Consider the following 24372-nt stretch of genomic DNA (forward strand, 5'->3'; position numbering starts at 1 on the left):
TTATGCCCTCAGTACATAATATTTAAAATAGAATTTCTTTGTACTTATTAGATAAGAAAAAAATATTAATTATTATAAATAAAAATAACATTGATATATGATATAATATAATATAATATATTAATTATTATCTCTTTGTACTCGATATATTATTTTCCTTTATTATTATATATAATATAATATAATATATATTATTGTGGGCGTGAAAAACACTCAAGGCTTTGTCAATTACAAGTATTCTTGATGTACACAATTAATTTCTAAAATATGGGAATAGAATTCACAATGGGAAGACTAAAGAGTTCAAAATACACGAGAAAAATACTTTCATTCTCAGAGAGAGAGAGTCTAAGCAAGACCTACATAGAGTGAAATACTATTTTTTATCTTTTCTCTCATTTTCAAACAACACAAAATACTATTTTCTTATATATATGTGTATGTATGTGTACACACGTTTGGTTGTATTGACTAAGATACAAGTGTCACAACTCGATAATTCAATAATTATGAACAAATTATAAAAATCGTTACCCCTAAACTTGGTGAAAAACATTAATGTTAGGTAACAGGTTGAAAATCTGGAAGGTCGCTAACAAGAATGTTAGGTAGTAGGTTGAAAATCTGGAAGGTTGTCTCTCTGCGTTTAAGAGAGAAATGGATAGATTGTGGACCACACTCATGTACAACAACCTCCGAGGCTCCGACCATTCTCTAAAAAAAGTAAACAAAATCAATTACTCCTTTTGCCAGAAAAAGGAGCATTTGTATTTGTGAACCAATCACACAGGTTGAGAGACTCGACTTTTGCCAAAAGGAAGGCTAGATTTTTGTGAACCATGTACACACGAAGGTAAGAGACAAACAATTAATGGTTTAAGCTCGAATCCACATGGTTGGGTGGATGATAAAATTGACAATGGTACAAAGCTAATAGTTGATTTTTCTTTATTATACTATTCTAGTACACAAGCTCTGTTGGCAACACTAAAGCAATGGACCATGCTTTTAAATTCCTCCAGAACCTTCAAGTCTTCCATTTATGCATTATTTTCCATTTAAATTAACATAGAAGCAGAGGAAAAAATGATCTTTGATTCATTTCCATAACAAGGAAATAATTGAAACTAAGAAAACAAATACATTTTACAGCAGATAGAAAATTCAAACATCACAACTTTAAATTGAATGGAAAATGGATGTGGCTTAATACCAAGTTCAAACATTCCCAGCAAGCATCAAGCAAAAAAGAACCAAAAAAAAAATAAAAAGCTTAATCCTATTTTTAATCACATATCTCGAAAACCATGGCCATTATTTCCTCAGAATTCAGAAAAAAACTCAACTTGTTCAAGCCCAATGCTGCCTCTTTTTATTTACCCTTCAAATTTCAATTTCAATTATCGACGGCAGGAGGGACGGACTCAGCCTGAAATGTTAAACAAGAAAATTGAATCAAAACTAGAACAACAAATATCTCATTTATGAAAGCAGGAATGTGAGAAAAGAACCAAGGAATGGTTCATCAATGTTGTTCTTTTATAAGGAGAGGAAATCAAGACTATTACTAACATGCGAATGAAGATTGAAGGACACATTTCTAGTAAGAAATATATGCGGTGCAAGTGTATGCTCATATAAACTAGTAGATTAACCATGGTGAGCTAAAATTTTCAAATCCACCTCAAGAATTACCTTGGTAGATTAATAACACAAAAGTGAAATTATTCATACTAGAAAGAAATTTACCAGCTTACGGTACTTGAGAGCATAGAACATCTCAAGATAACGACGGCTCTCACGGCGATCCAGATTAGACACGTGCTTCCAAAAGCCATAAACCCCAGTAAGGGTCAACAACCTCTCGGAATAAATCTGCCATGTGTACCTATGGAACAAAGCAAAGAATCAGATATTTGATTATAAACAGTACCAAACAATAGTACAAGTGTGAAGGGGAAAGTCAGTTTCACTTACTTCTCATAGATCCGCTTCAATCCTCCCTGAGAGATTTGGTCCCAGTGAGAAGGGTCTTTCTGACACTTCTCAAAGAAGCCAACGAGGAGCTCGGCTGCTTGTTCACCATGATAAGGATCAATGTGGAAGCCTGATTTACCATGTACAATAATCTCAGCTGGGCCACCATTACAAGTAGCAAATGTTGGCAATCCACAAGTCATGGCCTCAACAACTGTCAACCCAAAAGCTTCATATACGGCAGGCTGCACAAAGGCTCCCTTTGTATCAGCAATATACCGATAGAGTTCACCATTCCTCACTCGGTTCATCTGGGAAGAAATCCATCTAAACTGGCCATTCAACTTGTAGGTTTCAATAAGAGCATGCATTTTCTTCATCTCAGCTTGCTCTTCCAAGTCCTTAGACTCCTTTCGCCGATCCCCAGCAACAACAACAAGGTTAACCAACTCCCTAAGACGTTTATTCTTGCCATACCACTCAACAAGTCCGGTTATGTTCTTCACACGATCTAGCCTTGCCATTGTAAAGATTATAGGCTTGTTCTTGTCTTTCAATACACACCTGTTAAGACAGCAATATATGAATAAAAATTTGTTCACTTAGAAATAGAAAGTGGAAATAGAAGGAAAGGCAAAATAGCCAAAAACTCACAAGTGTTCTTCATTCTCCACAGAGGAGTAAAGGAGCTCTTCAATTTCGGGGTGGAAAGCTGTCAACCTTTTCTTTTCCTCAGTGTAGGGGAAGTAAATATCCATATCTGCTCCAGGGGAGACGATGTTGAATTTAGGATCAAACACATTTATCCCATGAACAACACGATAAAGTCCGGGAAGGGTGAAAGAAGTGTGACTCTCATATTGACCAACGGTGTCTTTGCTAAAACCATGAAAGGGTAACAATGTTAGCCTCAAAGCAATGATTGATGATAAGAATAAATACCATAAATAAGAGGAGTGTCTCACCTTCCAGCAATTTCTTGGAAAGTACTGGTGATAATGAAATCGGTATGATTCATGGCAATAAGATCAGCAGTAAATTGGCAAGAGAAGTGGTACTTCTCCTCAAATTTTTTCCAGTAAATGTCAGATTCAGGATACTTTGTCTTCTCAAGGGCATGAGCAATGGTGCACTGAAAAAGACAGGAAAAAATGAGAGCTTATTCAACATTTTAGGTTGCAAAGCAAAACTGATGATCACATGCAGTAAAAATCACAAGAGATAAGAAGGATGTCCTGACAAACCTGTGTAACACCAAATTTATGGGCCAACAATGAGGCAACAATGTTTCCATCACTGTAATTTCCAATGATCAAATCTGGCTTTCCTTGCAACTCTTTGTTAAGTTCTTGTGCAACATCCTAATAATAAAATAAATTGTTCAACTTTAGATCTCATAGACAAAGGCCACAAAGACACAATGATACCATTAAATTTAAGTAAAAAAGCAATACGCCCCAAAAAGCACTACAATTAAAGTCTACCTCGGTGTAATTCTCTAGATATGGCCAAACTTCGAATCTTGAGATCCATTTGCGGACCATTCCCTTCTCATCTCTAAAAGGAACTCGAAGAATATTTGCATGCTCACACCCAAATACTTTCTCAAGACGCTGACCACATGTGGTTCCTACTGCATCAGGGAGGAGTCGGGTGACCTGCGTATAGAAATAAAATTAAGCATTAAATAGAGTAAATAGTCACAAAGTTATACGAATTTATGAGCTAAAATTCTTACACAAAACCTAAGCGAGACTTACAATGAGGATTCGGGGGGTGATATCCAAGCCTTGATGCTTGATACGCTTAAGCATCTCACTCTCCAAGGCCCGAACTTGATCCAAGATATACACAACCTAGATGTGAAACAAAAATAGTCCAAGCCCAAGTTAGTCTCAACCTAAACAAATTGACACAACACAACCAATTTGAAGTTAGACATGACAGATTAGGCTTGTAAGTCTAACCTGGCCACCAGTGTCAGGGTATCCCAACACATTATCCTGGGCGAAATAACCATGGGGAGACATGATTACAACGTTAAAGACCATAGGGATCTTGCCGAGAAATGTCTCAAGGGTGCACGGGTCAGGAGCTTCAAGAAGATCCAAAAGAAGTTGGATCATTTCTAGTACGCGCTCAGCGGTGTCACCCCAGCCTCTCTCCAAACCAATCTCCTGGAACTTGTGCTCAAACGTGGAATAAGGTGTTTCAGGGGCAAGTGTAGTCAGATACTCCTCTGCCTTCCTAAGTACATACTGGAGGGAATCTACGTTATGAATTCTGTCATTCAGCATCATGGTCTGCAGAGAAACAGCATCGAAGCAATACAATTCAGTTTCAAAAGGTTTTCCAAGTAATTATTGCTATAATTTGCATACATATATAGATTATATGACTTATTATTTTCAACAATGTGGATCAAAGACAGAATATGTTGAAACAGACCTTGCCCTTGTAGCAGTGAACTCTGAGAAATTCAAGCAGTGGGTGCATGCTCTCCTTGTCATGGAAGAGCTTTGCAGAAAGGTGACGGTTAAGAAACTCCACGCCATTTCCAATGGACTTTGAAAGAGTGGGGTGGGGAAATGATGCAGTGAAGGGTTCAAAATCCAACTCAAGCACAAAGTTCCCATTGGTACTGCATATTCAAATTATTGACATCAATAAACATATATAGCAAAGATTTTAGATACCCAAATAATTAACAACGAGTCAACAACAAAAGATCCTTTTAGGTCCCTAAATTTTTGGGTCTAGTATAAATCCTCAACAAATTAGTCATGTCGGCCACATGTAATAAGCAAAATACAGAACAGAACCTAAACAACACAAGAAAAGCAAGTAAAGTCACCTTCCATCGACGAGTTCCTCTTTGAAGTGCAAGTACTCGGGCACACGCAACTCCTCAACAACAAGAGCATGGACATTCACTCTTATGTATTCCCAAACACCAGGCCTTGGACGAACAGCCATGGCAACCCATGGAGGCAGAACAATGGCTTCCTATATATTACCACAAAAAAAGTTTTTAAGTACAGCAAAATTCAGCATGAAACTAACAAAACTATACTAAAATTAGCACAAGCCAAAACAGAATGTGATCTATTATTCTGTGTTACTGTTACCAACCTGAGCGGCTCTCAAAACTTCACCGAAGGGCCCATCCAAAAGTGTCTTCCTGTTAGCTTCAGGGATTGCTTCTACCTCAGCAATCAATTGATGGTGTTGCAAAATTCCTTTTCCCTTGCCTTCAATCCTACAACACCACATGTAATAATAATGTTCAATAATTTAACCAAACACTCTGTCAAACTTTATTTTTCTCTGATTTCTAAAATTGTCACCATTTTTTTTTCTTGAGACACCTCGTATGATAATGATCACAAAATTCACAACCTATACTAAAACAAAATGGAAAAAGACTTAGATCATGAAGTACCTTGAAAGCAGTGCGACAATTTCGTTACGGTTAGCAGAGAGGGTCTCATCCAAGCGCTCACGGAGGCTATGGACTCTGGTCAGAGCACTTCCGGCCATGGCCAACTTCTTAAAATTCTTACAAAAACCTTAAACTGCTAGATCAGAGACAGAGACACAAACATAAACAATAAACAAAGATTGTGTTAAGTAATATTCAGCACAGATCCAACTTTATCCAAAAAATTTAAGACAATATAATTAAATTAAGAAGAAGATGGATAAACCTCATAAACAAAGTCAAAGACGCAAACTCCGAAAAGCAAAAAAAAAAAATTATATATATTAATCCTGTGAGGCTAGTAGATTTCAAAACCTAACATCCCCACCAACTACATAGAAAAATATTAAACATAGAGGTTTATTGTTCAACTATATTTGCCGTCTAAAACCAGTTCTCAGAGAGTTGATTCGTATGAATCTATCTATGCACAGTACGATCTTTCTCTAGTGGCTTTTAAGAGCGTGACCACTCTCTTAATTAATTTATTAATTGATTTTATTATTATGTGCTAAACTTCGCTTAGATCACCAAAAAAATTCACAACCATCCATGTCCATGGCCATAGGAGTAGGGTTTGCCAGATAACAAAAGTGCAGAGCAGATCCATTGTAAACATTTTCGCTTAGGGAGACTAAAATAAGCATATGCATGTCTATAAAAAGAAAAGATCAGACGGAGCTTCTTTAGCTTGAAGAGAAGCGTGATAAAGACACTAGATCAAAAACTAGCAAGCTCACAAAAACAAAATACTAAGAAAAGAGTTTTTTTCCCAGAAAAGAAAAGAAAAAATTTTCTCTCATTGAAAACAAAAATCAAAAACATTTGAAAAGTATAACTGGAAACAACAAAGAGAAAAAGAAAGAAGAAAGAAGAAAAATCAAAGAGAATAACAGTACCCGAAAAACAGAGAGGAGAAATGAAAGGGTGGTGGTGCAATAAGAGTGTTTTTGGCTACATTTATAGACAATGGAGCGCGAAATAAAGATGGTAAAAAGTAACAAAAACCATCTGATACGGTAAAAAAAAAAAAAAAAAAAAAAAAGATATATTCCCTTTCACTTTTGTCTAAATTCTCCAAAGGTGGGGACATAGGACATTCAACCGTTGATTCGGGGGATAAGGGTATTTTGGTAAAAATACTGACATAAAATAAATTTCACAGGTCAAACGAAATGGAAGGTATATACTATACAGTTATACACAGACGGAGTTGCGTTTTTTTTTGAGAGCGGTGCTTATCTGTAAAAATATTTATGACAGGTTTTAGTTTTACCACAATTACATTTTTGTCATTGACTGGTTTTACTTCAAAAACCAGTAAGTATTCCTAGATTTGATTAAAAAATAAATGTAAAATAAAGTATCTACTCTTCTATATTAATAGTACTAAATAAGATTTTTTTTTTTTTTTTTAAAATTAAGGGGATGTTAGTGCATGTATTTAAAAATTGAAAATTATTATTTGAAAAAATAAATGTGAACAAAAAAATATATATAATATTATTTAAAAATTAAAAATATGTGTCTGAGTGATATCAAACAGAGCCTAAACCATTTTATTTATCTTTGTAATCCACCGAAGATTACGTGTAATTTATGAGCTAAGATTACGTAAAGATAAAAGTTAAAAAGAGAAATATCTGTGGGAATGGGAGGCGTGAGGGTCAAAAAAATTGTCATTTTGACAGATCCTTGGACCCCAAGCCAGGACAGGAAAATATTTTTTTCAGTCAAGGAAAATTTAATTGTAATTGGAAAACAATTTACGGTAATTTGGCAGTGGGTGGCCCATGAAGGAACCCAGAAGCTACAAAAGAAAATGTGGTGGGGCCTAGTTTCTCTCTCGTTTGGTGTTTGTGTGATTTTACGTGATTGGTGAAATGTCTAAAAGGTGATGATCACAAGCTAGAATTTTTAGACCCCAGCCTATGGATTCACGCGGTAGCCAAGGTTAAAATCTGACCCTCTCAAATCGGCATTGTACAAATACCATTTTATTTTGCACCTTTTACTTTATGCGTAGGGACATGTATAGAGTAGAGTCTTAAAAATAAAAAATACAAACACGTTGGAGTCTTGAATCATGATAAACATTATAATAAAAAACAAAAATCACAATCACAATTCATAATATAAGTAAATAAATTTAGAAGGTCCTTTATCCATGACGAATATGCTACCTAATTTGAACATTTTTAGCCTTGGACGGACTTAGATATTATAAACAAACATATAGTGTATCAAAGTCATTAAAATAAAATCTTGTAGCATATGGATCTAACACTAACAATAAAATATACAGTATGTAAAGCAACAAGATTTTACCTTGGGACAATGCCAACAATGCCACAATGAGAATGAAAAAAAAAAGAGAGAAAATGAAGACAGAGCTTCAAAACTTCAAAAGATGAAGCAAACGCAAGAATGCAAAGAATGAAAGGAAAGCACGGAGGGTGGTGATTAAAGTGTGAGGCCTAGACATCCTTATATACTAAAAAATTGAGGGACCTGTTTGGTGTTTTCTAGAGCTGTACCACCTCTGTTTTCGTGTAAAAAAGCCATTATTACCGCTATACCTTCCTGTGGTTGCATTGTTAGTATCACAATACCGCTTTTCACTAACCCAACTTTTTTCCATGTGAAAAAGCTTTTTCCTATCCACTTCCTTCAACGTACTCATTACTTTTATTTTTTTTAATTAATTCCCTTTGTCATTTACTAAATCATTTTCTTATTAGTTTTTATACATAAAAAATAGTAATATTTTTGTACGCTGAAAAATAAAAATAAATAAATATGTATTTTTATAATTTTTTATCCACACGCATCTTAAAAAAATATAAATAACATTGTTACAGCAACGTTATTAAACCGTCCCATACTTTTTTTATCAATTACGAGGCACATGCATTTTTTTTAAGGTGCACCTTGGTTTGGCTCCTGTTGTCTTTTGACTTAACCATAGTTTGCTTTGCTTCTTTCGGGTTTTTTTTTTTTCCTTTCCTAGGTGACGAACTGATAACTGGTTTTTGAGCCTATTAATTATATTTTGTAATGCATAATTGGTGAAGCATACAAGGTAAAGGACAAGGAATTGCGTTTTTCCAAAAAGTGACGCTGTTATCGTAAGCAACGTCATTATTTACAAGGTCATTTCTGTCATTTAGAAATATATAAAAACTAGGGTTAATGTTAATTAGATCAAGACATTTTAAAACTAATTAATTTAGTCGATAAAGTCAACTTAGAGTCATTTTGAGAAAAACTTATTTAATTGAAATTTTTTTTGTTAAAAGCATCTAATTTTAAAAAAAATAGTATAGTGGAACTCATTAATAGTATTAAAAAGTACAATAAGTTTCATAAATAATAGCAAAAATAAGTTAAATAGTAAAAAAAAAAAAAAAAAAAACCTTTTAAGCTAATACCAAACACAACATTAATCTCTAAATACTTTTTTTTTTTTTTTTTTTTTTTTGAAGCCATCTCTAAATACTGCTAAGTCGGTTATTTATTTTCTTTTTTTGTCTTAAAAACAAAGTCAGGTTTAAGGACTAAATAAGTCAATTTTGAAATAGAGTACACATTTGGCTTTAGTCAAAACTTCTAAGTTAGTGAAATTTACACTTGAATTTTTAATAAGTTTTAGTTAGTTCTATTGATAAAGTCTCTTATTCACTAAATAAAAAACTTAAAGTTCCAATCCCACATTCATTAAAAAAAAAAAAAAAAAATTGATTAGTTTATCAATACGATTATAAAGAACAACAATACCATTCTACCTGAAATTGATTTTTTTTTTTTTGAAGCCATCTCTAAATACTGTTAAATCGGTTATTTATTTTCTTTTTTTGTCTTAAAGACAAAGTCGGGTTTAAGGACTAAATAAGTCAATTTTGAAATAGAGTACATATTTGGCTTTAGTCAAAACTTCTAAGTTAGTGAAATTTACACTTGAATTTTTAATGAGTTTTAGTTAGTTCTATTGATAAAGTCTCTTGTTCACTAAATGAAAAACTTAGGGCACGTTTGGTACACTGTAATGATTATTACATGGGAATAGGAATAAGTATTATAAGGAATACATTAAATTAGAATGTAATAAGTATTACTATTCATTAGTTTGGTGACCATTTAAGAATAGAATCCTAAATATGCATCCACAATTTAGTAGAGTATAAAAAGAAGGTGTAATTAAATCATTTTTAAGTCAAATTTCCTAAAATACACTTATTTTAGGATGTTCAAAATAGTGCTAATAATAAACAAGAGGAAAATTTATTTTCTTTTCTTTTGAAGATGTGACAACTAATGGCTTTTTAGGAAAAAAATTTTAAAAGTTATTACATAAGCTGAAGGAATAGATATTCAGTACTTTTGATAAGGAATAATTATTCCTCATTTTGAAGAATAGTTATTCATAAGAAATAACTATTCATTGTAATAAAAACATAACCAAACAACCGAATAGTTATGCCATAGGAATATCTATTACATTATAGTGTCTATTACAGTCTACCAAACATGCCCTTAAAGTTCCAATCCCACATTCATTAAATAAAAAAAAATAAAAAAAAATTATTAGTGTATCAATACGATTATAAAGAACAACAATACCATTCTACCTGAAATTGATTTTTACAATATAAAAAGTAATAATGTTTTATTTTTGTTAAAGATATAAAAATAAAAATAATACTAAGATCATATAAAATGGCGGGTTGTGAGTAAAAGAAGTGCGTCTTCATGTATGACGGCACAAATAGTGCCATTTTAAATGCTACTGATTTTACTTTAAAAATAGTAATTAAGATATTTAATTTTTTTATTATTTTTTTCTTTATGCAATGGAAATATCTGTGGCTCTGTGATTGAAAGTCACACCGCAACAGTAGAGGTACGTACGGTTGGGGGGTCATTATGTTGGGAAAGTGAAACAGAACAAATTATCAGATCTCCTTTTTCTGTATGATGACGTGGCTTAATACGATTGGATGGTGAGGTAACCGTGGGAGCTGAGCTGAGTCTTTCTGAGCAGGACTTTTAGATATTGTTTGTATGTCCCTACTTATACACGTAGATTGTGGGACCCATGAAAACAATAGTTGAGTACAGCTCAGCAAGGTTTATCTATACGAATATTCATTGTATTCTAGTATATTTCCTTGCAGAAATAATGTTCTGGATGTTTGACATTGCAAGTGGTTAATGCCACCGACAGAAAGAGTATTAAAGACTATTAAGACTAAACAACTTTTAATTGTCTTGGGTTTGAGTGTAAGAAATTATAAACGTATTTAACTTAAATAAGTAAAAAAGTTTTACTTAAATTAGATAAAGTTAAAAATTAATTGAAATAGTACTGTATGACACATAAATAGTACTAAAAAGTGTAATGAGACTTATGAACAGTAGTAAAAATAAACTAAGAATCGGTTTAGATACTGCTTATTTACAAAAAAATTAAAAACTTATTACTGAAAACACTATAGCAAAATATTTTTTAAACAAACAAAATACTATTCACACATTTTGTGTAATTTGACTAGTCCATGACCAGTGCCCTAGGATCAGCCAAACACAAACGCAAACACTGAAATTACGGTATGCAAACGCACGCTAAATAGTAAAAGAAACCTATCAAAAAAAAAAAAAAAAAAAAAATAGTAAAAGAAAAAGCCACCCAATATAAGCTTACCTCGAATGCAACCGTAACGTGAACTCATTAACTTGGCTGCAGCCTTCTTTTTGATTCAAACTGAGTGATCAGAGACCAGCTGCTACTTCAAAATCCATTGGCTAGATCCTAGAATTTGCATTTGTGGTTTTTGGGACACAGGACACAGATTTTAGATGCATAATCATGTGCTCTGTGCTTGGACTGCGGCTTTCAAAAATGGGTCTTACTAACAAAAATTATATGTTAATTAAGTTTGGCATGGTGCCCTTCTTGACCAAGAATGTCAACCGCCACATCAAAAATGGGGACAGAGAGTAAGCCCATTGTTGTGGCTGTGGGGCTGCCTATAGTATTCGTTGCTTTGAGGGGCTAGGGACCATGCTGACCTGTCTTGCACAGGATAATTTTTTAGTCTTGTCATCAAGGTTTGGGAGAAGTCCAATTCGGACAGGTTGATTGATTACTATTTCTTGGGCCCATTTTCAATTCGTCATTAAGTTAGGTATTGTCCAAATTTAAGTTGAACCTAGAATTTTATTCTATTTTCCTCTGTTTTGGAAGCTTTCATATTCAAACTTGAGAGGACTATAAAAATTGTGAAATGTAGTTGTAGAATGACATGGCATGAAGTAATAATTTTAATCTAAAAAGTGTATTAAAAAAAAAAAAAAAAAACTTGTTAGGTGAAACTTACCTTGAGAAACACTTTCTTTTTAACTTGTATTTTCAAAATGCCAATTCAAGTGAAATCACATCTTAATAATAATGGGATTAATTTATGTTGAGTTGGCAATGACACACATGATAGTGTTGTTTTTGTAAATAGGATGATATCACATATTGGATATAAAATTGCAAGAAGAGTTGAAATCGATCTTGAAAATGCAATTTACTTTTTGTTATTTCACCCTTTTTGAAACCCTATTTTTTTTAATATGTAATTTTACTTTTTTTTTTTTTTTAAATGGTACATTCAAGGTACATTTTCACTTTAGTTATTTCACATTTTTATAAAATCAGATCATGAAATCTTATCTTTTTTTTTTTTTTTGGCTGAATAAAATCTTATCTTTATTCTTTACTATGCAACTTTAGTATTTTACTTGTTTTTTTTAGGTGCAACTTCAACTTTTTGTATGATTGAAATGTATATCTCCCTTTCTATCTTCCAACCCCGCATTGCAGCATTAGTGATTTCGAAAAACCTTTATACCCCTTCTGTCCAATCATGCCAAACTAGCTGCAATTTTGGCTTCAACCAACCGTTGAAAACTTATTTTCAGCCATGGGGTAGGTGGGTTTGTACTTAAATCTTAAACCTTAGAAGATGGCCAAATTGCATCTTGAATATGCAATTTCACATTTCTTAAAGATAAAATTTCACTAAAAAAGAAATAGATTTAAACTATTCATATGAAATTTCATCTTCAATATGTAAATATATTTATCCTATCTATATGGACAAAACTATGTCATATGTGAAATTATCAGCTTAATTTGAAGTAATTTAAAAGTGTAACTTGTATGTACTAAAAAAAAAAAAAAAAGTGTAACTTGTATGTTAAAACAGTAGTTTTTTTTTTTTTTTTTTTTTTTAATTTCAATTTATAACGTCAATATCTGGTAACAGCTCTTTATTATCTATTCAAGATATTAACCAATAGCTGTCTCACCTAAACTTGTATTTTAAAAACGTGGTTTTAAAAAAGTGCCGTCATTCTATAATCTTCAAACGAAAACAAATGTTTTTTGTACACTTTCAATTAAAAATATGATATCTAACCGCATTGCCCCTGCCGTTGCCTGTGAGTGCACTCTTTTACTTGTCACTACCTTGCAATATATATGAGCTCTACTTTTGAGACCAATGTCATGTCACTACGTATGCAATGTCTGGCATGCATTCTTACAGCAGAATGATTACATTTTAGAAGTATGTAACCAACCTTTTATCACCGCAAAAATTCTTATTTATTTTTATATAAAAATTTACTTTTTTTATTATTTTAAATGTCTTTTAAAATACTTTCCTATAAATTATCTATTTTATATTGTATTTTATTAAATTATTTTTTTAATTATTTTTATTTTTTACTCAAACAATCTCCATCCATTCTCTTTTTTTATTTTCAAAATAAGTAAAATAATTAATTAATTAAATAAAAAATGAATAGTTTCAGTATAAATTTACATAGTTATTATAATAAATTTGTAAATTTACACAATTATATATAAACTGATGTAAGTCATTTCTAGGCAAAACTGTGTAAATTCTACACTTTTTTTTTATTATAAACAGACTAATGTTAATGCTCTAATAATGCAAAAATTCTGGGTCATATAAAAAATCACAATTTTTGCTACAATTATCCATGTGGCAAATTGTAAAATAATAGATAAAAATGTAAGTCTATGTGAAAGTGATAAGTAAAATCACGATGCATGATAGTGGCAATGACCTTTTTTTTTGGTACTAAAATCACTCCTAATAATAGACCACATAATCTACTAACTATTGACTTAATTGTTGGGAAATTGTCTCAAATTCCAATTGTGACTTAGAAAGTCAATTAAGTTTCCTAGTTGAAGAATGAAAAATTAATTTAGGTTTCCTTGTTATAGAATGAAAGACTATTCCTTGATGTGGAAGGAAGTCTATTCCTTGTTAAAGAGGTAATGAATTATTAATCTAAGAGGGAATAGTAAAAGAGTCTTATAAATAGACAATGCTATAAAGAATTTGATGGTTTTGCCCCAAAGGTCATCCCTGTGGGGAGAGGGAAAATAGAGCATGAAACCAAGAGAGAGAAAATGGATTTTCGCTTGGGAGGAACGCAAGAGGAAGGAGAGAGTAAAGAGTTGCTGCATTTGAGAAGATAACAAAGGAGGAGAGAGAAAACTGTTGTTGCCTTTAAAAGCGATAATTTGTGTGTGTGTGTGTGTGAAAGAGAGAGAGAGCAAAGAAAAATAAGAGAGATTTTTCTTTATTATTGTAGCTGATTTGATAATAGTGAAACTATTTAGAGTTTATCCTGTGTGTGTGTGTGAAAGAGAGAGAGAGCAAAGAAAAATAAAAGAGATTTTTCTTTATTATTGTAACTGATTTGATAATAGTGAAACTATTTAGAGTTTATCCCGTGGTTTTTCCCTTCAAAGGGAAAGGGTTTTCCACGTAAATATTTGTGTTCTTCTGTGTGATTATTATTTTAAATTGCTAATATTGTTGATAATATTATTTGGAACCCAAAATTAATTAAGCAAAATTAGTTACCCTATAAAGAGTTTATAGACACAAAATATTTGACAACAAATTTAACAAATATTGATATGGCATATTGTTAGTTGTAGATAAAAATATGAGGTTAGTAGTGGACGCAGTTAAGAATCAATAAAAGTTTGTCAATTCAACTGGTATGAAATATGTTGTGAAATTTTTTATGAAAGTAGTATCACTGGTTACCCAATTTCACCAATCATTTCAAACTAAAAATCTTAGGTGCTTTACCTACAATTAGTGTATACAGGGTATAGGATACTACTTACCATTAGTTTGATATGAGTCACACAACTACTTAATAAAATTGGACAATTATGCCTCCTGTTACGCAAAGGTAGTGTGCTATAAATAGGCGAATCTTCTCAAAGGGAGAAAAAATTTGATGAAATAAGTGGATGCAGTTAAGAATCAATAAAAGTTTGTCAATTCAACTGGTATGAAATATGTTGTGAAATTTATTAAAGTAGCATCACTAGTTACCCAATTTCACCAATCACTTCAAACTAAAAATCTTAGGTGCTTTTCCTACAACTAGTGTATAAAAGGCATAGGATACTACGTACCATTTGTTTGATATGATTCACACAACCACTTAATAAAATTGGACAATTATGCCTCATGTTGCACAAAGGTAGTGTGCTATAAATAGGTGAATCTTCTCAAAGGGAGAAAAAATTGGATGAAATAAGTGGATGCAGTTAAGAATCAATAAAAGTTTGTCAATTCAACTAGTATGAAATATGTTGTGAAATTTTTTATGAAAGTAGCATCACTGTTTACCCAATTTCACCACTCACTTCAAACTAAAAATCTTAGGTGCTTTACCTACAACTGGTGTATAAAGGGTATAGGATATACGTACCATTTGTTTGATATGAGTCACACAACCACTTAATAAAATTGGACAATTATGCCTCCTATTGCGCAAAGGTAGTGTGCTATAAATAGGCGAATCTTCTCAAAGGGAGAAAAAATTGGATGAACTATAACAGGTCGCAAAGATAAAACTTTTGAAGTTTATTGAAGTAGCTCTCTCAAGAACGTGGATGGATGCATTATGTTACTTATGTATAAACTTAGGATATGTTTGGTTGGGGTGAAAACATGAAAATGGAAAAAAATGAGAGAAAAATAGGGTGAAAAATGAAATTTTCTCTTATTTGGTTCAGGAAATAAAACAATAGAAAAATAAAATGGGGTGGAAAATAATCCCTCTGAGCCCACGTAATTTTGTCCTCCCAATTTGAGAGGAAAACTAGAGAGAAAATATGATATGGGTAATAAAATACACGAATATCCCAACTTTTATTGCACTCACCTATCCCTCTCATTTTCCCACTACCTATGACTTTATTAACCTTTTGTTTCTTCATTCTTATCTCTTTCTTAGCATCTTCACTGCACAACAACGTGAACTCCAGGTTTTTTTTTTTTTTTTTTTTTTTTTTTTTTTTTTTTTCACCTTGTCCTTGTTATATTCTTCATTCTATTGTTTCTTGTCCTCATTATATTCCTCATTAATCTATTGTTTCTTGTTGATTTTTTGATGACTTTGTATTTCGATTAAGACACTAGAAGATAATGTAATATTTTAACTTGCATTGTGCTATGAATGAATGAAATTAATACCATTTCATCTTCAACATTATTGCTTTGACCACGAAGTGGAAGAATGTATATATATAGTGTGTTGATAAATTTAGTTTGAGACATGTAAAGAACTTATAAATATTTATTGAATAGTGAGTTTTGTTGCCCAGGGGAAGAAAATTTAAATATTTGTTGAATTGTGTTTTGCTGCTAGGTGAAGGATGTGTTAAAAACTAGTTGAACTGCTGTCAGGTGAAGGATGTTTTGTCAGGTTTGCCCAGTTGCCCAGTCGCCCACTAGCCTTTTTATTGAGAAGGCAAGTGGATAAAGTTTTTTTAATTTTGAAAACGTCCTCCCAGTTTACATAACAATGATCATGTGAATAAAGGTTTTTTTTTGGGAAAATATCTTCCCAGTTTACGTAACAATGATCACGAGGATAAAGTTTTTTTTTTTTTTGAAAATATCTTCCAAGTATAATCAATTTTTGTTGCCCATAAATTTTAAATTATATATAATAATAAAAAAAAGTAATATAAATGTATATGTATTTGTGTTAATTTTTATATTATATAGTAGAGACATAATAGTCAATTTATGTAAACTACATTTTCCATCCTCTCATTTTTCTCTCCAACCAAACAAAAAAGTTTTCCATCCTCCCACTTTTCCATTCCTCCAACCAAACACACATGAAGGAAAACCAAATATTTTCCATCATCTCATTTTCTATTCTCTCACTAATTTTTCATCCCCCTACTTTTTCACTTCTTCAACCAAACTGACCTTTAAGCTATGTACTTTTTCAATGTAAGTACAAATTCGGGAAGAGAGAGAAAAGAGCTAACGGTGCTGTTGATGTTGTATGGGAAAGTACTAATATATAAGAGATTCTTTTTTTTTTTTATAAGATATAAGAGATTCTTTCTTTGATATATATATATATATATATATTCAATTATCTTTTTTTTTTCTTTCTCAAAAACAAAAAATTATCAGATTATTTGTTCATTTATTTTCCATCCACCTAGCAAATCTAATAAGTGTTTTTTTTTTTTTTCAAGTACTATAAACTCTAGTAAATCAAGCTTTGCCAGGCTGCTTTCTTCTTATTTACATATAAGAAATGAGCCATTATTATGGTAATTTTTCCGCTCCAACAAACCAAATTGAATATGCGTTTGGGAATTGTCCGAAAAAAAAAATTTACTTTAATTTTTTGTCTCAACTTTTTTGTCAATATTTTAACTTTTAACTATTAATAGTAACTTTTAACTTCTTATAACACATTTAACATAAAAGTTAAACAAAAAAAAAAAAAATTATAACTTTTAACAAATACCATGCAATAAGCCACCAAAATTTCCCAAACAAATACTGACACAAAGTGAATTATTAGGTCTTGACGACACTAATTGACAAAAGTACAAATACTCTAGCATCTAGGAAAAATAAGTATTTGTCCCTAATTTACAAATTATGCAGCAAAATACTCTTGTTTGTGAAACTATTTAGCAAAATGTCCTTATTTTGAAACTCGATTTTAACGAAATCGAGTTCGGTGTAAAACTTAATATTCCTGTAGGGACTGAAATTGTATTGATCCCAAAACCGGATTGGGCTCAAACTCTAACGGCCCAAACAGTAAATTTGTAGAGCGTGGATTGAAGAACTAAATTTATCCCAGAAGAAAAACGGCTAAACTTAACGATTCAAGATAGTTTGACACAAATAAGATTATCAAATTTGTACTTGGAACAAATTAAGTTTTTTATTTTATGTGGTTTTCTTCAAGACAAAAATGGTATCCCCGTTTTTTTCTTTCAGTGCATTCTTCCAGGTTATATACTGCAATCTTCGTGTCATCCTTACCACACACGTGTATGCTAGATTAGGGGGATTCCTTCCTGTCCCATCTAACACTTCCTGGAACCATCAACTAGTAGCTGTAAGCCTGCTTGATCACTGTTCAGGCATCACTTCCACATTAATGCGGCCAGAGAGTTGGTTGAGAGGCAATTAATGCAGAGGTCGCAGCCTTTGAAGATATTTGTTTGCCTTTTTATCCTTATCCCTGGTCCAATGTCCTACCCTCAGTTGTGACGTAGCCCCGAAGTAAGTTCGTTATGATAAGGCACTCAGATTCATCTCGGACACATGCTGCCAAGAATACTTTTGTCCTCAGACACTTATTGGACCCATCTCACATTGCCTCTACTGCTCTCTTAACTTTATTCTACTCATAACCTTATTTGGGCCTCCTCGGATGGTCTAACATCCTCGGATAGGGCCATAGGCCCAGTTAATACTGCTTTTAACAATACTTCCTCATAAAATGGCCCCCACAATTCCCAAAATCAAGTTCTATGTATATTTTTAAGTGCAACTCGTCATTGCTAATGTCGAATTCCACTTATTTTTTTATTTTTTTTTTTAAAATCTAAGCGGCAACATATGTATAAAACTCAACATTGTTGATGTCGAGTTTCACCTATAACTCGGTAACTCGATTTTATTATCATCGAGTTTCAAAGACAGAGATATTTTGCCAAATAATTTCAAAACATAGGCCTTTTCCTACATAAATTTTAAATTAGGTACAAATACCCATTTTTTATCTAATATATCTAGCATTACTCTTATTAATATGAGGCGTGGCATTACTCTCATTCTTCTCTTATTGCGGGCCGCAATTACTTTCTCAATCAGCTGCCACAAATGAAGATCAAGCACTACTTTAGAGAGACCAACCAATGTGCCAACCCCCCTCGCAAAGTTTGGAGCCATCAATATGGAAGGCTTTTCTATTTTTGATTCTTACTTTAGAAATTTCAATGCTGCTGTATTTGATTAGCGGTATGTACCATGTGCCTCGGTCAAACTCTTAGCTTTTCTTAAATGCATCCGGTTTATCCAAAAAAAAAAAACCGTGACAGCAAGAATTTGGTGTAGGACACAAAATAGAAAATAAAAAGCAATAATAATAAATTAATAATATAAGTTAGAAAGTGAAGTGACGTATGGATAGGCCTAGGGGGGGGGGGCCCAAGTAGTGTCATTGGATTGTTTTCTCTTTTATTCGCAATGGGCAACGGATGGTAGTAGTTCGGTTTGCCTAACACACCTTTAACGTAAAGTCAAGTCTACTTCTCCCACAAAACAGTACATATATTGGAAAATTTGGAATCCATGCAGATTTGGAATTGCTGATCGATAGACCGTTACAAAGGTCATTGGCAAAGGTCTTCATATACTTACCGGTCATTCGTATACCTTTCACGTGACTCATTCCATGGACTATTCCTAAAGTTAATTTGGTGGAGGCAAATATGCATGTATAAATAATTTGTTTTTATTTTTATTTTTTTAAGAGTGAAATTTGGTGGGTATATATACAAATAATTCTATAGCAAAGATTAGGTCCAGTAATTCAATTAATACTCCTGTGCATTGGACTAGTCACAATTATGGAACATATTCAATTTTGATTACGTTTCATGATCTTGGCTGATTCAGTACATAGGAACATTAGACCCAAGTCCATAATTCAATTGTTACAAGTAAAAAGAGAAGATTTGAACTCTATTTCTCTTTATGAAAGAGACTAGGTTATATTACTAAATTACAAAGCTCTTAACCTCTTTCAATATATATTAGTATATGTGTGAGATAAAAATAAATTGAATTTGACTAAGCTTGTGTTTTAGATTAACTAAATTTTACTAAATGTGTGTTAAGTGATGCAATGTTTTAAAAACTTTTTTATTTTTCTATATATAATTATATTTTTAACATTTTTTTTAAAGATAATTACAATATACTAATAATCCTGCAACTTAAATCCTTTCTAGAGTACTTGGAGAGGTGCTTATTAAGTTACAAGACTCTTGATAATTATATTTTTTAGTTAAAATAGTTCAAAACAACTCGGGTTGAGTCTTATAAGACTTTTACGAGTCTATTGTGTTTTTGAGCCCTCCTAATTTTTAACCAATATATTTTTTTAAGGAAAATTAATTATTCCACACATGAATTGTACCTAAAAAGACTTGAGACTTTGAAAAAAAGTCTACCTAAGAAAATATAGGACATTAATTTGTAAAGTACGTCATTACAGCTCATTAATTTTTCGTGTTTGCTACACTATGACTACATTTTAACTGCAGAGGGAATGTGCTAATATTGCATCAAACTAACCTATTTGCTTCTATTCTTAGATAGACTTGAATACTTTTTCTCAAAAAAAAAAAAGAAAAGATAGACTAGAATACATACAAAGTTATTCTGTTCCTTCATTTCACCAAATGACTTCTTTTCTTTTTCTTTTTCTTTTTTCTTTTTTTTTTTTATCCATCGCCAAAACTATTGTCTTAAAATTTAAGTTACAACTTACAATGAGGACTCAAAGTCAAAAGAATGGTGTGTGTGAACCTAACTAAATGATTGATTTCAAGAGAAAATAGAACCAACAAAAGGCAACCCATTTATTCTTGCCTCAAGTGCTGGTGCCATTTATAGCCTCAGTTTTCGGGAATGTGCTAATATTGCATCAAACTAACCTATTTGCTTCTATTCTTAGATAGACTAGAATACTTTTTCTCAAAAAAAAAAAAAAAAAAAAAAAAGATAGACTAGAATACATAAAAAGTGCTTGGGGTCTAGGGGAGAAAGGGTTCGAATTACGGGATTAATTAGCAGCATGTTGTAATTATCTCTAAAAAAAAAAAAAAAATATTCTGTTCCCTTCATTTCACCAAATTACTTTTTTTTTTCTCTATCCACTGCCGAAACTAGTGTCTTAAAATTTAAGTTATGTTTACCAAAAAAAAAAAAAAAATTAAGTTACAACTTACAATGAGGACTCAAAGTCAAAAGAATGGTGTGTGTGAACCTAACTAAATGATTGATTTCAAGAGAAAATAGAACCAACAAAAGGCAACCCATTTACTCGTGCCTCAAGTGCTGGGGCCATTTATAGCCTCAGTTTTCGGGAATGTGTTAGAATTGAAGGTTTTAAAGGTCCATATAGACTCCAAAATGAAATTTTAAGGACAGTATGAACTAATCACGGTATCACTAATCAATATTATTATAGGTAATGACAGTTTTTTTATGATGATATTCTGTTAATGGGTGATGATACAGAGACATTAAAAAGTCCTTTACTTGCACCGGCACTAACCCCATAAGATTAAGTGCTATTACTAGAAAGAAAAACAGTGGGCAGTTTGGTAGGTTAGTGGGCACCAATTCCAAATAATTAATCGCTTTTCAATTTGTTAGTTGTGAGCATGACTTTTCTTTCACTCTACTCTATCTCTAAGCGTCAATAATAGGTCATTATTGGTAGTGTAAAATTATATACTACTTTTTATTTATTTTCTAGTCATGAGTTGGATGGTCCACCCCGCAAAAACATTCTATCAAGAAATGCAATTCTACATGAGTTTGAATCAAAGGTATCATGCCATGCTGTCTCCTTTGTTTTGTTTTTGTTTTTGTTTTGTTTTCAAAAATGGAGGTCTCCGGTGTGAGCTCATCAACCTCACGTCACGTGACGACAATGAATAATACCATGTATACCACACAGGTCTTATTGAGATTATCGTTCAAACTGCTCTTTTTTGGGTGCTGGAACAAAAACTCCTTCCGTCAAACCACACTCCGTGTGGTGTCTCCTTTGTTTGGAGTATAAAATGGATCAACACCCAATTGCTTGCTTCCTCAACTGTCCTTGCTGTTTGTGTAAATTGTAATGACTTGAAATTTGAAAGGGGCTACCAAGCCACAGTGGCATGTGTTTGGTTTATTTTGGATTCAGAAGTGGTTGCAAACTTGCGCGGAACCTGACCCAACACACATTCAGATTATGCTTATGTTTTGTTGTTGTGTTATACGACTGTTGGGCTTTTTAAGTTTAGGATCGGCTCTTAAAACATCTCCAACAATGTGGGCAAGTTTACATTCAAGTTGTCGTTGGAATTCAGCAAAAAAGAAGAAGTTGTCGTTGGAATTTTTTAATATAAAATCTATCTATTAGCTTGTTCATTTTCCAAATGCAGTCTCCAAATAGATTTTATATCCTTTCTCTAATTTTTCTAATTGTTTTTTTAAATTTTTTCCAAATCCAATCTATTGTTTTCTTCTCACTCACACAACTATATTTTCCTCCTCCTCTATCATCTTCTTTCAAGTCAAAGTCAAGGAACTTTGCTCTCGTGAGTTACCTATAAGTGATAGGCATATAGGATATGTTTGGTTGTGTTGCTTAAACAACAGTTTTCATTGTTTAAACAAAACAAAATGTATTTTCACAACACTCACCCACACTTATTTTCACAACACTTAAACAACGTTACTAAAACAACATTGCCAAGCAGGCCCATAACAACTTGAGAGCCTCTAGTTGTGGGGTTTATATAACATATTATAGTGACACTACTTAACCCAAAAGGTTAAACTTATAAGTTTGGATCCAACTATGATACATTAATCATTTCATCTTTTCATTATTATTTTGTGTTGGATTTTGCTCACACATGTATACCTAAGAATCCCCCTCTCACGTTAGGGACGACGTTACTTGTTCTTCAAAGGGTTCAAATGAACCCTTGACTTGATGAATTAATAAATAAATAAATATATATAACAATAATACAAATCTACCCATCCCAAAACCAACCAACAATATAGATCACAAATCTCTCTCTCTCTCTCTCTCTCTCTCTCTCATGAATTTCTTTTTTCTATCTAACTATCAATATCTCCGACTCGAAGAGTAAAGAGTGAATGTTTGTGAGTTCACTTTTTATTATAAATTTATATATTATTTGTGAGTGTGTATCGAATATAGATTGTGTGCATTATCTATTTATTTATATTTTGTTATAATGTTATTTGTATGAATGTGTGCGTGTATAATATAAATATAATATAATATAATAATTAGTAAATATATAGGGTTTGTTACATGTGTGTATTGTTATCATATTATAATAACATTTTATTATAAAGTAAGTGATTTAAAAAAGAAAAAAAAGTAAAATTAGTGATTGTTCAAACATTTGATTGATTAAGTAGACACATAGTGTATTATATATATAGATGAATGTAGCTCTTTGGGTTAATAAATAATTCAATGCATGTGGGTTCAGTTTTGTCATTCGGTTTAAAATATTTTTATAAAAACAATGACAAATGGATAATAACAATTGCATAAAAATAAAAATGTTATACAAACTTAACAAAATATGAAGACTTGTAAAAGAAAATTGTAAAATTTCATATATTTTTGTGTGACTTTTTTTTTTCATCTATAACTTGATATTTTTAAGTTCTCTTTTTATTTAATTTTGTTTAACTTAAGTTTTTTAATGAACCCCCTGAAAAGAAATATTGGACCGCTAGCTCGCCACTGTCTCACGTGTGAGTCTTTGTATCTCTAACTTTTTATTTCGGCCAACGAATAGTTCCTACTCGCTCCCTCTTGCCAATGAGCTCTTCCTTCACTATAGTGTCATCTATGGGCCTCTCGTACGTCATCCATGGAAATCACATGTCAATATATCCCCTAGGCAATAGGAGCTAGTAGGACATGTTCATTGGCCCAAATAGAAGTTAGGAAGTCCACGTACAAAAGGGAAAATACTTATATATGAGGGGAAGATTGAAAATATGTTATATTAACCATTCACTACTCTTCTAATTTTTATTTTATGTGAAATTTCATGCACACTTGTATACCCAACAATCACCCATTGTAACAGTACCTCATTAGGGATTTTGTCCTGCTATGTATTGGGTTACTAGCCAATAAGATTCAAATATGTTTTTGTTCCATAATCCCCTTTACACCTCTAAAAAAAGGGAAGTGAAATTTTTCATATAAAGAGTGACAAAGACACTAACAGGAGAGCTAGTCATACACTACTTGGTTTTTCTCTCTTTGCTCAAGCAATATGTAAATCTCCCTATTAGCTGTTATTTTCCCTCTGTGAGGTCCTACTTACTTTTGGTTTTCTCTATAAACACGCTAAAACATAATGTGGTGCACTCAACATTAATTGTTTTATCCATTTTCCTTCAACATAGACTAACCAAGACAAATGCGATCGAACCCCTTTCCCTCTCCCTTGTGTGTGTGTGTGTTTGTTTCTCAAAAAAAAAGAATGGGTAATTGTCCCACATTGCTTAAGAGAGTGTGTTGTGTATAGTATAACTTGTCCCACTCTCCCTTAAAATTTATCATGACTTTTGAGTGGAGTTGTGGTGTGCCTTTGTGTTAGAACCCCTTTCCCTTTCCCTTGTGTGTATTTGTTTCTCAAAAAAAAAAAAAAAGACAAATGCGATGGTGCAAGACACATG

General features: G+C 32.2%; 1 protein-coding gene across 3 annotated transcripts; it reads right to left on the reverse strand.

Moving 5' to 3' along the window:
• Positions 1-1158: 1158 nt before the first annotated feature.
• LOC126706280 (sucrose synthase) lies at positions 1159-7929 on the reverse strand. Of its 3 annotated transcripts, none has more exons than XM_050405682.1 (14): positions 7787-7929; positions 5420-5552; positions 5110-5236; positions 4832-4983; positions 4426-4618; positions 3945-4280; positions 3738-3833; positions 3462-3635; positions 3222-3338; positions 2943-3109; positions 2632-2856; positions 1978-2541; positions 1750-1888; positions 1159-1429 (listed from the first exon to the last, which is right to left on the reverse strand). In XM_050405682.1, exons 2-14 carry the CDS (start codon positions 5515-5517, stop codon positions 1397-1399), a joined length of 2421 nt encoding a protein of 806 aa, XP_050261639.1. In that variant the 5' UTR covers positions 5518-5552; positions 7787-7929; the 3' UTR covers positions 1159-1396. The 3 variants fall into 3 exon arrangements, with proteins under 3 accessions (XP_050261639.1, XP_050261638.1, XP_050261640.1); XM_050405681.1 differs by lacking the exon at positions 7787-7929 and adding an exon at positions 6358-6477; XM_050405683.1 differs by lacking the exons at positions 1159-1429; positions 1750-1888; positions 7787-7929 and adding an exon at positions 6358-6478 and having other exon boundaries at positions 1974-2541.
• Positions 7930-24372: the final 16443 nt, after the last annotated feature.

Source organism: Quercus robur, chromosome 11 (assembly GCF_932294415.1).
Source record: "Quercus robur chromosome 11, dhQueRobu3.1, whole genome shotgun sequence".
NCBI classification, from domain to species: Eukaryota; Viridiplantae; Streptophyta; class Magnoliopsida; order Fagales; family Fagaceae; genus Quercus; species Quercus robur.

Excerpts from the sequence above, each read along its gene's own strand:
- LOC126706280 (XM_050405682.1), bottom strand. The coding sequence starts at position 5,517 with ATGGCCGGAAGTGCTCTGACCAGAGTCCATAGCCTCCGTGAGCGCTTG. Across the intron at positions 4,619-4,831 it reads GAGGAACTCGTCGATGGAAG|TACCAATGGGAACTTTGTGC; the intron begins GTGACTTTACTT and ends TTGAATATGCAG. Across the intron at positions 1,889-1,977 it reads TTGAAGCGGATCTATGAGAA|GTACACATGGCAGATTTATT; the intron begins GTAAGTGAAACT and ends TTTGTTCCATAG.